Source organism: Athene noctua, chromosome 29 (assembly GCF_965140245.1).
Source record: "Athene noctua chromosome 29, bAthNoc1.hap1.1, whole genome shotgun sequence".
NCBI lineage: Eukaryota > Metazoa > Chordata > Aves > Strigiformes > Strigidae > Athene > Athene noctua.
The window spans coordinates 1072222-1086617 of NC_134065.1; the positions used below are offsets into that span (position 1 = coordinate 1072222).

Consider the following 14396-nt stretch of genomic DNA (forward strand, 5'->3'; position numbering starts at 1 on the left):
TCATCGCATAGAGAGAAACCAGCTCCCTCATGCCCCAAGCGATGCTGAGCTTTCCATGGGGAGAGATGCTCTTCCTGTGCCTCCTCCTCCCAAGAGTCTTTTTCCTTTATGTTTGTATTACAAAACACACAACTGCCTTGGGAATACCTTGCACAGTCTATTAGTAAAGCCACACCCATGTCTAAAATGTGCTTGTCTCCAAAAATATATGGACAATTACCTGGCACGTTAGCTGATTAAAAATACCGCTGATAACAAACAAGTTTTGAACCACCAGACAGTTCCAGGCAGTCATCGCTTCCCACACCCTCCACACCTTCACAGCTGAAGTCACACGCTTCTCCTCATGTTCATAATCACAGGCACCTTACACAAAGCAATAAATATTTACATACGTGCAAAATAACGCACAGAAGCAGCTCACGAGCCCCCACAGCAGGGAGCAGCACTAGAACCGAGAGGCTCTCAGCGCTCACGGAGCCGTACAGCGCTGTGGCACAAGTGCAGTGCCAAGATGCTGCTCGAGAACACGCTCTGCACTGCTGACACCTGGGATCTGACCAAGCATCACCTCCCTTCACACACTGATCAGGATACCTCCTGACTAGAGGCACTGCTATCCTACCCAGGAAAATAACTACCTGTAACCAGCTTACAAGAAAATCTATTCAAACTCTCCACGGAACAGTGTGATTCCTCCAGCTCCTATCACAGGCTGGTACACAAAGTACATACATACTGGTACATAAAGAAAAAAACATTAACGGGGAAAAATCTCGGGTTTGACCTTTACCAGTAAACCCAGCGCCATCCACTGACACCGTGTTTCTGGAGCCCTGTCCCCTGTGTGTCCGCTTGGAGCTCCGCACAGCAGCAGGGCTCTTCTCAACCCCGGGCTCTGCCCAGGGACACGAGAAGTCACAGCGCTGCCAACTCACAGCAAAGGCTCCAGGCTCTCGTCCCTGAAGCAAAACCCTTCCGATCTGCACTTAGGCATTTCATACAAAATCCACCAGCAATCCAAACAGCGGAGCACGCCATAAAAACAACCCCGGCTTCTCTCGGTACGTGTGCAGCTGGGCACGTGTTACCAAGAGCAGAAACCCAGGGTCTGGAGCATCGCTTCACCGTGGGTGTATCCCCGAAACACACGATCACACAGATCCTGGCACCACTGCCCGGGGTTCCTCCTGCACCAAAAAGAATCCTGACACTTCTCTACGTTTCCTTCCTCTTTACACCCAGCAGCAGCCAGGGCATTAATTCTGGTTTCTCACCCGTTACACTCTTCCCTTGATTAAAGTGTTTTACAGTAACAGCCACCCCAGGCCAGACTCTAACCCAGATCTCCGGGAACCTCGGCAGATGGGGTCTGGAGGGGAACGCCCGGTACCGCCGGGAGTCTGACAGCGGCGTTCCCTCGAGACAGCTCACCTCCAGCTTTCCAAAACCCCCGAAAACACCCACCGTCCCGGTTAGACCGGGAAGGAGCGAGGAAACGAATCCTTTGCTCAACCTCACTCTTGACCAAAGTGCAATTTCCACGCGGCCTTGGTGCCCAGAAGCCCCCATTTCACTCTCATTTTTTTAACTGTCCTTTGCACTTTTGATCCGCCTCTCGCCCACTTTCTCTCTCCCACCAACACGCGCAGACCCTCCGCAGATCCCCCCGCCGCGTGTTCCCGGCCGCCCGCCCCGGGTCCACGCACAGAGCCCGCGGGAATCCCCTGCCCGGAGGAACCGGCGTCCCGGGACCGAGCGGCCGCACCCGGCCCCGCCGGCCCCGCCGGCCCCTCCGGCAGCACCGAGCGCCGCAGCGCCGACACCGAGACGCGGCGAGCGGAGCGAGCGGCCGGCAGCCGCCTCGGGGAGACGGAGCCACGGCCGCGGCGGCGCTTCCCGCCGGCCCCGCCCGGAAGGGCAGGGGAAGCTCGCGCTGGGGCCGATGGCCCCCGCTGAGCTGGAGGAGGTGCCGCTGGCCGGGGGCTCCAGCGGGGACCACAGGGCCCTGGCAGCAGCCCCTGGCCTTGGCTGCGCTTGGGGACCAGCAGCCCCCGGTTCTCGGCCTTTGCAGAGGAGACGACGCGGCCTCCGCGGGGGGGTGTCTGTGAGCCCTGGGCAGGGCTGGGGATGCCACCTGGAGCCAAAGGCTTGCTGCAGCCTCCTCTGCCGGCCTGGGGCACCTCGGGGCGGCCCTTCCCTCCAGGCACCTCCCTGCAGCCCAGAGGTTGTCCCCGACGCTCGCTCGGAGCTCAGGGGGACGAGTGGCACAATGTGCGTGCCGGGAGCAGGGGAGGGAAGAGGCACGAGGGCTCCACGCCAGGTCAGACAGCCCGGGCCAGGGGCTCTCCCTTTCCCAGGCAGGCTCTGCCCTTCCGCTCCCACGCGCGCACACGAAGACACCCCCTGAGATCCGGTACCTGTCCGGGCCTCAGCCCCTGCCCCACGGTTCCCCGTCTTACTGATTTTATTAACAACTGAAATTAAATTGTGTTTGATTCTAATATAAGTATAGAATTGAGATATTTTAGAAAAAATAATTTTACATTTATTGTATTTTGAATCTAGCAACCGACTGCTACTCTAAACTTCCCCGTACAGCCCTGTGCCAAGGCTGAAGGGATTGGTCATGATTGTTTAGTAGGAACGGTTAGAACCTAGGTAACAAAACACGAGGTGATTTGTAAACTGATTTATAATACATACATAGGACTAGAAGAATGCAAGGAGTTGTCAAGGTCCAGGATTAATGGGAACTGAGGGCAGTGACCGTAACAGCTTGCAGGTACCTGCCAAGAAAACCGTGTCCTTAAGCAAAAGGTGATTCCGGCCGGGGGAGATCGCGACCGCTGACCCACGGACCACCTACTCACATTACACCCCAGAGCCATTTCTAGACATTTCTAACCTCTACTGCGCAGAATCGGAAATAGGAAGAGAATATGTTCATGATTTCTTGGAAGCTGTGTGCTTATACATGAAGACCTAATGAATATGTAGGAGTAAGTTCTATAGAAGGTGTATGATTCTGGTGCCTGGCACGTGTTGTTGGTGAGAGCACTCCCCTACACGTCCGGCCGTCAATAAAGGAGTGTCTGCTTATCTGCGTCAAATTGGTGTAGGTAAGTGCTTTTATCCCGGATTTCGGTGACACCCAGAGCTGCCTCAGGCAGACACCAGCCCACCGGGCTCCCAGAGCTGTCGGGGGGGGCAGAGGTCCCAGGAAGGGCCAGGGGGCAGAAAGCCAGCCTGCCCCCAGCTCTGCTCTGCCTGGGAAAGCTGAGCCCAGCCCAGCCCAGCCCCACCTCTGCGGGGAGAGCAGCTGGGCGAGGGGCAGGGGGAGAGGGCTGCCTCCAAACCCAGCTCAGCTCCCCTCGGGGCTTGACGCCGCTGCTTCTGCCTGACAGGAGTGACTGAGGAGCTCCTGGTCCAGCTCTGCTGTGGGCTTGGGAAGAAGGACACAGACCTGCTGTATTCAGCCTAAGAATAACTGCTGTATTGAGACAAAGGGTGCAGCGGGTGGTTGGGGGCATCGGGAGCAGAAGGGGTGGTCGGGGGCATCCAGAGCTTTAGTTCAAAGGGCTGCTGTTTCTTTTTGACTTCGATCAGGAGCCGCCCCTGCTTCTTGATGTGTTCCCGGCAGAGGACATGGTCATCGTCATCATCGTCAGAAGCAGGAGGGTCTGGAGGAGAGAGCAGAGAGGAGCAGGTTGGGGAGGGTCTGCGGGGCCACCTCCGCTGTGCCTGTGTCCCTGGGGAGCTGTGGCCCGTTTTGGAGGGCTGGTGGCATCCCAGAGAGCCCCGTGCCAGGCCCTCGGGCACAGGCACTGTGACGGGCTCTCCCAGCCCAGCGTCCCAGGGTGACCTGCAGGGCCTGGGGATGCCACCGCTGGGGTCCCCCCCCAACACTGCTGGGGCTTCCCACCAAGGTCTGGAGCTGCGGGGCGGTGGCTTCACCTCCGCTTTGGGAAAAAGGGCCGTGAGCTGCAGAAGCTCCTTGTCTGCTCCAAGAGCCTCCAATCAGAGGAGGCCACAGGCAGAGCCAAGCACTGGTTCTTCACCCTCAGGGCAGGGGATTTTGAAGACGAGGGCCCCCTCCCTGCCCCACAGCATCTCCCCTTGTTTCTGCTGGGGCTTAGCGCTTACCACCCCAACAGTTGCCGTCGTTCTCCCACATCCCCACCTAAAACCACGCCCCGTGCTCAAAGCCTTGGAGACAGCCAAGGTCAGACCCAAGGTCTGGAGGCAGCTCCTGGGTCGGGGTCTGCTGGGACAGTGGGAGACAGGCGAGGACGCTCAGAACTGCCTGTGGGCAGGGGCTGGGACAGGCGCTGGGGGACGTGTCCCCGCTGTGCTCTCCTACCCTTGGTGTCCTCCAAGGAAATCTTCAGGCTCCGGGGAGCCTGTGCCATCGTCTGCTCCAGGAGATTTCGGACCTTGACAAAAGTCTGTGAAAGACACCCTGGGTTAACTGCTGAAGGGGAGGGGGTGTTCAAACCCAGGGGTGCTTCACCTCCATGTCCCCATGGGGGGACACCCCGCAGCGCCCAGTGCCCCTTGGGGCTGAGCTGCGCCACGGCTCTTCCCCGGGGCCACGTCCGTGCTCCCATCTAGGAGGACAGCTTGGGACGGGCCACCTGGGAGAGCCCTGTGCGGGTCCCCAAAGACCACCGCAGGGATGGAGCCCCAGCACGCACCGCATTGTCCTCGTTGAGGCTGTGGCTCTCGGGGGGCAGGCTGGCCGTGCGCTGCACCAGGTACTGCAGCTTCTGCCTACAGTGCTGGAGCTTCTCCTGCGTACTCCAGGCCTGGACAAAAGCGTCCTGCAATCGGAGAGAGAACAACTACGTTGGTGGGGAAGAAGAGTCTCTTGGGGTGACAGTGGCCGCTCCACACATCACTGTGCTGTGCCGCTGCACCCCCAGCACCGGCCGGAGCCGTGCTCACCCCCGCACCGCACGGGTACCTGGCCGGGCACCGTGATGCCACGCAGCAGGACGGCCAGGTTGTTGACAGCGTGGTCAAACTGGAGCAGCAGATCCTCCTCCTTCAGCATCTGGGCTCGCATCTGCTCCCGCCGAGCCTCCTCCCGCTGCAGCTCCCTCCTCAGCTCCTCCTCCAGCTTCCTGCAGCCAGACACATTCACATCCATACAACTGCATCAGGGTGCAGAGACACCCCACATCTGTTGCCAAAAGTGCTCGTCTCACCCCCCGCACCGCCTGCAGAGCAGAGATGTTGCCTGCAACCCAACCCCACGCTGCTGGTCCCACTCCCCACGCCAGGCAAGGAGCAAGGGTCCTCCTGGTGCCACCCGCAGCGGGAGCTTTGGGGGCTCTGCCAGGCCCAGCGCTGGGGGAGCACTCTGCTCAGGAAACCTCCCAGAGCAGGAGGGGTGGGGGCTGCAGCAGGACGGGGGAAGAGGGGCCCTGTTGGGACACCCAGGATGCCCACATCCCTCCTCCAAGGGTGGTGGCCCAGTTGGCACGGCTGTCCCGAGGCCAGCAGTACCTGAGGGTGTTGGGGGGCTGGCGACGCTTCAGCTCATCGTGCTTCAGCTCCAGCTGGTGCAGCGTCTCCTTCAGCGCCTGCTGCTTCTCCTTGCACTGCTGGAGATACCGCTCCAGGTCCGCCGAGGCCTTCTGCTGCTCCAGGAACCTGCCAGCCATGTCCTGGCCAGGGGAGAGCACGAGGACTCAGCCCGTGGCCCTCCTGGAGGGTACAGGAGCCGGGCCGTGGCCTCGGGGAGGTCTCTGCCCCAGGGACTGCTGCAGGTTCATGGCATGGAGAAAAGCAGCTCCATCCCTGCCTGCACAGGAGGGGTCTGGGGGGCTGCAGGGGCAGAGCAGAGCAGAGCACCCCGCCGGGACACAAGGCCAGCAGAGAGGTCTCGGCTCAGCCCTGCGTTTTAACGGAGATGGGTTTTACTTACCCAGACGTGGGAGCACGGCACCGCAGCCTTGGCCTCCTCCACCTTTTTGGTGACCCAGGCCTTGTACTCCTCCTGGGACTTGGTGTCCTCCAGTTGGGTTCCTGGCGTGGGAGGGAAGCGTCAGGGAATGCTGCCTGCAGCTGTGCCCACGTCACACCCCCCTGCACCCCGCCAGGCACTCACCCGCAAGAGGGTCCTGCAGCTGCAGTTTCGACAAGTCCACGGCGAGCTTGTGCCTGGCTTGCTGCAAGGATGTTCAGCGTCAGCCCCCGAGCTGCTGGCACCCTGGGGGAGCTGGCCCTGCAGGCCCCCCACCCACGGGGGGCTCCGCACTGGTGCCTGTCACCTGCCCGCAGCCCTGCCTGTGCTGGCCCCCCCAGCTCACCTCTCTCAGATGCCTTTTTAAGAATTCCTTGAGCTGCAGCTTCTGCGCGGCCTCGGAGCGGCACCAGAACTCTCTGTCCGCCCGCATCTGGGTTTTTAACTTCTCCACGTCGCCCTGCAGCGTATCAGAGAAGGGAAAATTAGCTGCGGAAGCCGGAATGGACCTTTGGGAGCCAGCTGAGCTTCTGGGATGACCAGTGTCAAAAAGGACACCTGCCCTCCCCGTGCTGAGCACGCTGCCTTCACCGTGGCTGGCGCTTCGGGCAGGCTGTCCCCAGCCCCAGGGCACTCTGGCCCAAGAGCGAGACCCAGGAGGAGCTCTGGAGGCAGCCGGGTGCCGTGGGCAAGCCCAGCTCAGTCTCTGTTGCAGGAAGACTCCCCGGCCAGCCGGGGCGCGTGGTGCTGTCGGTGGGCTCTGGAGTGTGGGAAAGGGCCCCACGGTGCCCCGGGCCATCTCACCTTGGTTACAGCAGCCGCTCTGCGGGCATCTGCAGCCACGAGCTCTGCATCTTCCAGCTCCCTATGGTAGCGTTCAGCCGTCCCACACAGGAGGTCCAGGTGCATAGGCAGGTGGTCCAGCTCCTGGGACAGAGAGAGGCACAGCACGTCACCCCACTGAGCCCCAGGGGTCCCCCACACTGTGACAGGGGGTGGAGGGAGCAGGAGGACCTGGCTGATGCGGGGGGGCGTAACACCAGAGCAACCCCTTGGACACCTCGTTGCCTTGGCAGGGGGAGCGGGTGGGACGATGGCACACAGTGAGGAGGGGCTCACCTTCCGCAGGGCATCCCGCACCTCCACGTACAGGGCTGTCACCTTCTGTGCAGCCTGAACTTTCAAGAGCATCTTCTCGATGCTGTTCTCCAGCTGGCGAATGGCCTGGGGCAGAGACAGGAGGGGGGACACGGGGTGACGCCACGTGCCGAGCCTGGAACCCACCGGGGGGGTGCAGGGCTGGGATGAAGGCCCCTCACGGGTGCTGCCACCCCAGGAAGGGGCCCTGGGTACCTGCAGCTGCGCCTGCTGCTGCTTGTCCTCCTTCTCCACAGCCTGCAGGCGCTGCAGCCGCCTCTGCAGCTCGTCCCGGGCTCGTCTCCGCTGCCTCACCTGGTCCAGCAGCAAGTTACAGGTGTTCACCCGCGCATGGATTTCAGCCCGGAGCTTCTCCTGGGTCACCTGCATGGACATGGGAGCGTTGGCCAGGCCAGAGGCAGGGCTCTCTGGGCACCTTCTCACAGGAGAAGGGTCCTGTCTGGAAAACTGCCCCTGAGGTAGAGCTACAGATGCCAGGACGTTGCTGCAGGACATCGTCGCTCCCTTGGCAGGACGGGCTCTTGGAGAGCTTTGCTCTGGGGGGCTGGTCGGGCTAAGGCAGAGCTGGGCAACTACTGAGGGCAGCGCTGGGTCAGGCTTAGGGACTCTGCACAGCGCAGACCCGGGGCTGGGCGCCAATAAAATCCATCGATTGGTGCCCCAGATGTGGCTGCTGGCAGAGAGCGGCGGCACTGCCCTGTCCCTGCAAGAGACCCCAGGGAAAGGCAGCTGCGTGGGGCCAGCACCCCTTGTCCCCACGGCCTTACAGCCAGGTCACAACCCGGGGACAGGTAGGGGAGGGCAGAGAGAGCTTCTCTCTCCAGGGATGCAGCTGGAGCCTGCAGGAACCCGGGCAGCCCTGGGGACACGCAGGCTGGGACGGCCAGGAGCTCTGCTGGGGCCAAGGATCTGCTCGGGGAGCTCCAGGGGGTCCCTTGAGCGGTGGAAGGGGACCCACGGCACCACACGGGAACACCCCGTGTCTCGCCGCACCAGCCCCGTGGGGCTGTCCCTGTGCCGGCCCCCGGCCCCTCCGCCACGCACGCTGTTCTTCCCAGCGCCCCGGAGCCCTGGCCCCCAGCGAGCAGCCCCTGCCCGCCGGAGCCTGCCATGGCCTCCTGCCTCTCCCCGGCATAGCCACACCCGAGGGCTCCTGCGCTTCGCAGACCTGGGAGGTGGTGAGCTTGGGCACCGGGGGCAGGAGAGGGGCAAAGAGAACATCCCCCCAGCCTGGGGACGGTCACATCCAGAGGAAGCCGCATGAGGGGCAAGGGGGGCGCTGTCTCTGCAGGGCCAGCACAGGCAGGGGCACAGTAGACGGGACCTGCCGGTACCTTCTGGGCGCCGCTCGGGGCACGGACGTCCTGCACCGCCTCACACAGGCGGGGCAGCCGCTCGCTCTTCTGCTGGAGCTCTTCCCCGCAGGACCACGTGAAAGCCTCCCTCTCTTGCTCTGCAGGACACGAAGGTGCTGTTGGGACCACGCAGGACGATGGGGGGACCGAGAGCCCCCCGCCCGCCCCGTCCCGTCCCCGCGCAGCCCAAGGGGCAGCACCTTGCAAGGCGATGACGGTGCGCAGATCCCGGGCGTGCTGGCTGAGCTTTGCCTTCCGGCCCGGCACGGAGCTGGTGCTCCTGCCTCGGCCCTTCAGCCCCGCCGCGCGTGTGGCATCCATCGCAGCTCCTCGCGCACTGGAGACAGCCCGGGCTGTGGCCACGGGTGGAGCCCAGCTCCCCGCGCCCGGGAACTGTTGCCGGGGCACGGAACAGGTGAGGTCATAATCGGTTACCGAGCAGGCGAAGGCAGGGCGGGCAGGGGAGATCCCCGCTCTCCTTCCCATCCCCGTGGCTACGGCAGCTGCCACCCGCCCAGCCGGGGGAGCCCCCCAAGCCCCGCCAGAAACAGGGCGAGGGGCATTTCAGGGAAAACAGCTGCACACCCGTACCCAAACACGGCTCCGGCGCTCTCCTGCGAGCTGCCAGCTTGTCTCAGATGCCCAGAGGCGTCTCCCTAGATACGCACCTTTGGAAATGTCAGTTCCTCACTCAGGAAACGCTGGTGCAGGGAGTTACGCTCCGGTTGGAGCGGGCAAGAGCAAACCAGCTTAGATTTAGTTTCTGTAACTCGAGATCTTCACCCTGTTGTGCTCCAGGTGCTGGCCACAGAAACCAAGGGAACAACTCCCCCCCTGGGTTGGTCTTCCCAGGAAGACCGTTTTGCCAAAGAGGAGGTGCGAGCTCATAGCCAGCAGAAGTCAGTGCTAACTGCAGAGCTGCGTGGGAAAGGGCCTGTCTGCCCCTTCCCCACCTGCCTTCTGACAGGGTGGGAGCTACACACACGTCTTCCAGGCACCCAAATTAACAGTTTTGGTCCGTAGCCCATTCAGTGATAGACATCAACCAGCTTTTCAGAACTATTAGACCTATACAGGCCACGAGATTATCATAAGAATACATTATTAAATCAGAAGGAAATTGCCTGGTTTCTACCATAATCAATCTGCGTTGACCATAAGATAATGTAAACCAGTCCCGCAGGGAAACAGACCGACAGATATCCAAGAGCCCTGCAGAACGGCCCTCAAGATCCAAAGCCCCACTTCCCAAAATTACAGGCCAGAGACAAGTCACAAATGACTCAGTGCTTCCCCTTCCCAAGGGGCACAAAGCACAGTTCCATACACACAACCACACAAGCTGCTCTTCCAGCAAAGCCTCGTGCTTCGCACCTGGGTCTCTTCCGCACGCTGGTTTACAGCAGATGATGTGTAACACCCCCCCTCCTAAAATCCACCAGCCCACTGTTGTTCCGGTAGTGCTGACCCTCACAGGGACCCAGCCTCAGTGACCCGGGTCAGGATGAGCCCCCACATGGGGAGCACCTGCGGGCACAGATGCAGACCCAGATGCCCTGCCGTGAGCCGCTGGCACTGAGGCTCCAGCCAGGCCGGTGGCACAAGGAACATCCTTTCCTCTTGCCAAAGCTTAACCGTGGTGTTACAAGAAAAAACCCCAGCGTGGTTTGGCGCAGGTGTAAGTACTCTGTGAAACACAAAACCAGTTTAATGCCATGTTACAGCGTCCAATTCCTTCTGCAGAGCTGAGATAATGCTCCTTCCACCCTCTTACGCCACGCTCTTGTGCTGAGAAAGCTTTTAGAGAGGCTCCATCTCGTCTGCATCTCCACAGCACCCAGCAAAACGCCACCCCCACCTCGTGCCAGGCCTTTGCAACCAACAGCAGAAGAGGGAATTCAGAACATCAGCTCCGACACGAACAACAAAAGGTCGATACTTTGCCTGCTTTGGCAGCCCAAGTGTCAGCAAAGAAAGCAGAGTTGTGGCTCATCTCATAACAGGAAAGAAACAGCAGCTCCCACGGTCCCTAACCAGTGCTGCCCCTCACCCCCCGGCACAGCACACCGACCGAGGCGAGGGTGGATGCTTCTGCACTGGAGAGCCACGGACAAACCACACTGAGCCCTGGGCAGCCACAGCAAATGGGGAGGTTTGAGTGGAGGCTGCGTGTGGGCAGGCTCACTGCCAGCCGCGTGCGGAACGACCAATCCTGTCCGGCATTCCTTGAACTCCGGAATCCTTCCGCCTGATCCAAATGAGGGCAAGAACCCAGCACCTGTCTCAAGCCCTTTGACAAGACTTTGTAAAGTGCAAGGAAGCGGAAGCGCATGGGAAAAAAGCTGCAGAACAAAACTCAGCCTTGATTTCCATCAAGTCAAGCAACAGGAGATGGATGCAAAATGAGATTAAGATCACCTGCAGAGATGGGAGCAAACATTTGTCAGACACACTCACCTCCACAGCCTCACTCTGCCATCCCATAAAGGCAGGACAACAAAGAATTATGACTACCTGTGACTGCACACCTGGCTCATCTGCTAGTGATTCCCACAACAGGCGACACGTGCCTGCAAAAGAGGTCACAGCTGGACCCTAAATCCTTTCAAACCCACTGTACTGCACAAGGCAGAACCTGCTATTCCATCTCCCACATGCAGAGGAGTTACACTGACACCCGCCAAATCCCCGCGGAAAACTGTCAGGCACATTTCAAATGCACGTAACTCGTGTATGAAGAAATGCCTGTGACATAACCCTGAAATGCACAGGTTTTCATCAAACTTGCTATCATAGCTTCCATGTGGAGATTCAGATCCTGAAACCCAAAGCACTTGCCTGTGCTGGTAGGAATTACTCCAAGACAACAGATCCCATCAGTGTAAAACAAAAGTGTCAGACTAATTTTACACAGTTCAGTATTCTCCAAGAGAAAAAAAAATGGCTAAAGGGACAACACAACTCACCTGAAAAAGAAAAATTCTCATGGCACAAACTCATAGCCGCTGAAGTGAGGGTGTGACTCGAACCAAGAGGCGCTGGGTTTAATCAGCTGAATCTGCCCACCTGGGAGCAAGAGTCTGACCACGATAAATTACTTCCATAAATGCAGATCACCCTGGTCTCTCACATCAAATCTTCAGCATTTATTTACGTTCTAGTAAAGAACTGCACCTGCGGATCATTTTACAATTCAAGTGTTTGCATAAACCTGTTGCACGTCAGCGCGCACACTCCCCAGGAGATTCACCACCAGGACAAAGTCATTCTCTCTCCCAGCTAATGACAGGGACAGCCACCAGGTCAGGCTCCCGCAGGAAATATTTACACAGCCGTATCCTGCCACCCCTCTGGAAACGACACCCCCCTGGGAGAGAGCTGAGAGGTCACACCCAAGCGGCGCTGAGGGCCCTTTCTCCGTGCCCTGTCTGCTGGCAGGAGCGTGGAACCAGAAGCGCAGACTGCGGCCAGGCAGATCAGCCCTGCGGAACAGGAACAGAGGGGCCAGGAATGAGAACGACAGCAGTTAACGCTTCAAAATCACGCCAGAAACCTGGGACGTGGCCCCTGAACTGCGGTTCTGTACCATCAGTGACAGCGAAAGGCTGAGCCACAGCCGTGCGCCCTCCTGTCTCGTCAGCTGGCAGCAGCGCATCTCCAGAAGGGCAGGGACACTTCCGCGCAGCCAAGAGTGGGTGCCAGTCCCACACCGACACCGGCACTCTGGGGATTTAACCCTTTGCAGAGGCAAGAGGGCAGCGGTCAGCTGCCACGGCAGAACAACTCTTTGGCATCTCCCCGAGAAAAAGGCAGCAGATCAAACACTGCAGCTCCCAGCTCCAGACCAGCGTCTGTGCTCAGACAGGAGCTGCCCTTGGATCCGAGGGGCGACTTCGCCCAGAGCCACGCGAGCCTGATCCACCCAGAGATACTTGTACTGCTGCAGTACCTCGTGCGTGCAGCACGCAGGCCTCTCGCTGCCCGAGCAGAGCAGGGAGAGAGGAGAGAGTCGTCTGAATGATGCCTCAGCCAAAGTCACAGACAGCAATGGATTGTCACTGCCTGCGTACAAACCCACGCCACACTGACTCAGCCGTGCTCAGCACCACAGCAACCAGCATAAAGTATCTGATTGCTGTGCTCGCTCTTTATTCATCAGCTGGACTACGATATGTGGTTTCTCTGGTTTGCAATACTCTGTGATCATAGTGTCACCACATTTTGTCAGTGCTCTGTGCATCTCGTTGAAACCGCAGGCTGTGGATCTTATTTTGAAGTGAGATTTCTTATTCTGTGCTTATTGCTCCCAGGGAGGCTGCCCAGGAGTGGTGGGGGGGGCTGGAGGGACGGATGGGCCCTGCTGTGAATCCTTGTAAATATGAACTGAACTTGTCCTAATGTACTCGAATGAAGCCAGACTGACTGCCTGATGTCTGACAAAAATAGCAACAAGCCAAGGCACTTGTAGCTGGCTTTTTTAGGCAGTCTTCATAGGGAGCTTTTGATATTGATTGATTTCTGGAAGGCAAGACAGCAGTGGGGAAAGAAAACTGCAGCTTCGGGCACCTGCTAACCAGGTCCCTACTGCAGTTTATGAACACAGAAAACGAGTTATCTGTAAGGAAAGTTTCAGTAGAAGTAAGGCTGGATTTGCGCCTCTCTATCTGCTGCAAAGAAGAGATTACCGGGCAGTGCCTACACCTCAAATGCACGCCTGTGTGTTAATGCGGCTGTCGAGGTCTTTTCAGGGGTACTTCTGAACCGCAGGTTGTGTGCCTGACTGGTGTGAGTCCTGGGATGAGCCAGCTCCTGCTGATAGTTTTAGCTCAGAGGATGTGACAGGCTGGAAACCACCTTTGTTGTGGACCCCCGATGTCGGAGGTGTGGATATGTTGCTGATGGCCCCCTGGCCTGGAGATGTGGGAAGTTTTGCCAACAGTCTGCTAAGGATTTTGTTTTCTGCTGGAACAGGTTTCCAGATGGCTTTAACAAATGATTGCCTTTCTGCTTGCTGTGGCTATCTGCAGAAGGGCCCTCCTGTTTGTCTGGATTTAACCAGTGTAAGGGCTTTGCAGGAGGACTGCCTGAAACAGCCTTCTCCCTACGGAGATCACTAGCATTTGTGTAGAAAAGCAGGGGTTCGGTCAGGAAAGCTCGGAGTGTCGTGTTGTGCTCAGACCAGGATCTCTGTCTCCTGGAGATGCTGTTCAACTGGACTCATACTCCAACTAAATCTTTCCGAGTCCTACAGAACAGAGTCCCATGGGCTCATGATGTTGTAGTCGGTGCTCAAGTGGCAATGTGTGATTTGCCATCGCTTCGCCAAGGCAAAGCCCATTTCAAGGTAACAGTCCCACAAAAAGCCCAGGACTGCAGTCTTCTCAGTCCTTTGTAGCCTCCACACTGCCAGGGTGTTGAGGCTGTTTCATCAGAAGTGAAGTTCATCCTAATCCTGGGGTTTCTTTCCTCGCCTGTCTGGACCAAGCAACCCCTGGTCATTCATAACTGGTCCTGCTCTGCCTTCAGCCTAGGTAACTTCTGCTTCCTCGTTCCCATCTTCTTCTGAAAGAAACATCACAGTTGTGATAAACATGAAAAGGCTGAAAGTTTACACCATTAGATCTCACATGCAATATGGTTTATAAAATGGTTTTATATAATAGCCTCTTCATTTCCCTCTTCTGTGTCGGTAGCTCTGAACATTTAATTTGGTCTACGGGAGTCTACTGAGCTGTGAAGCAGTGTTCAGAAGGAGGCCTTACTCGGGATTTCTTCAACCGCATTAAAATAAAAGCTGCTTGCTCCCAACAGCCAAGCCACTGCACACCCACGACGTCCCATTTCACCTCTGGACACTCATCACCGCCAGCTTCCAGCTCTCTGCCTGGCTCCGGGGAGGAAGAAAGGTCCCA

General features: G+C 58.6%; 1 protein-coding gene across 1 annotated transcript; it reads right to left on the bottom strand.

Moving 5' to 3' along the window:
- Positions 1 to 4125: 4125 nt before the first annotated feature.
- Positions 4126 to 8805, bottom strand: LOC141971421 (coiled-coil domain-containing protein 183-like). Its single transcript, XM_074928766.1, has 11 exons — positions 8464 to 8805; positions 7325 to 7492; positions 7091 to 7195; positions 6776 to 6898; positions 6318 to 6431; positions 6116 to 6176; positions 5933 to 6033; positions 5512 to 5672; positions 4967 to 5156; positions 4698 to 4823; positions 4126 to 4448 (listed from the first exon to the last, which is right to left on the bottom strand). The coding sequence occupies exons 1-11, from the start codon at positions 8803 to 8805 to the stop codon at positions 4227 to 4229; spliced, it is 1713 nt and encodes a 570-aa protein (XP_074784867.1). The 3' UTR covers positions 4126 to 4226.
- Positions 8806 to 14396: the final 5591 nt, after the last annotated feature.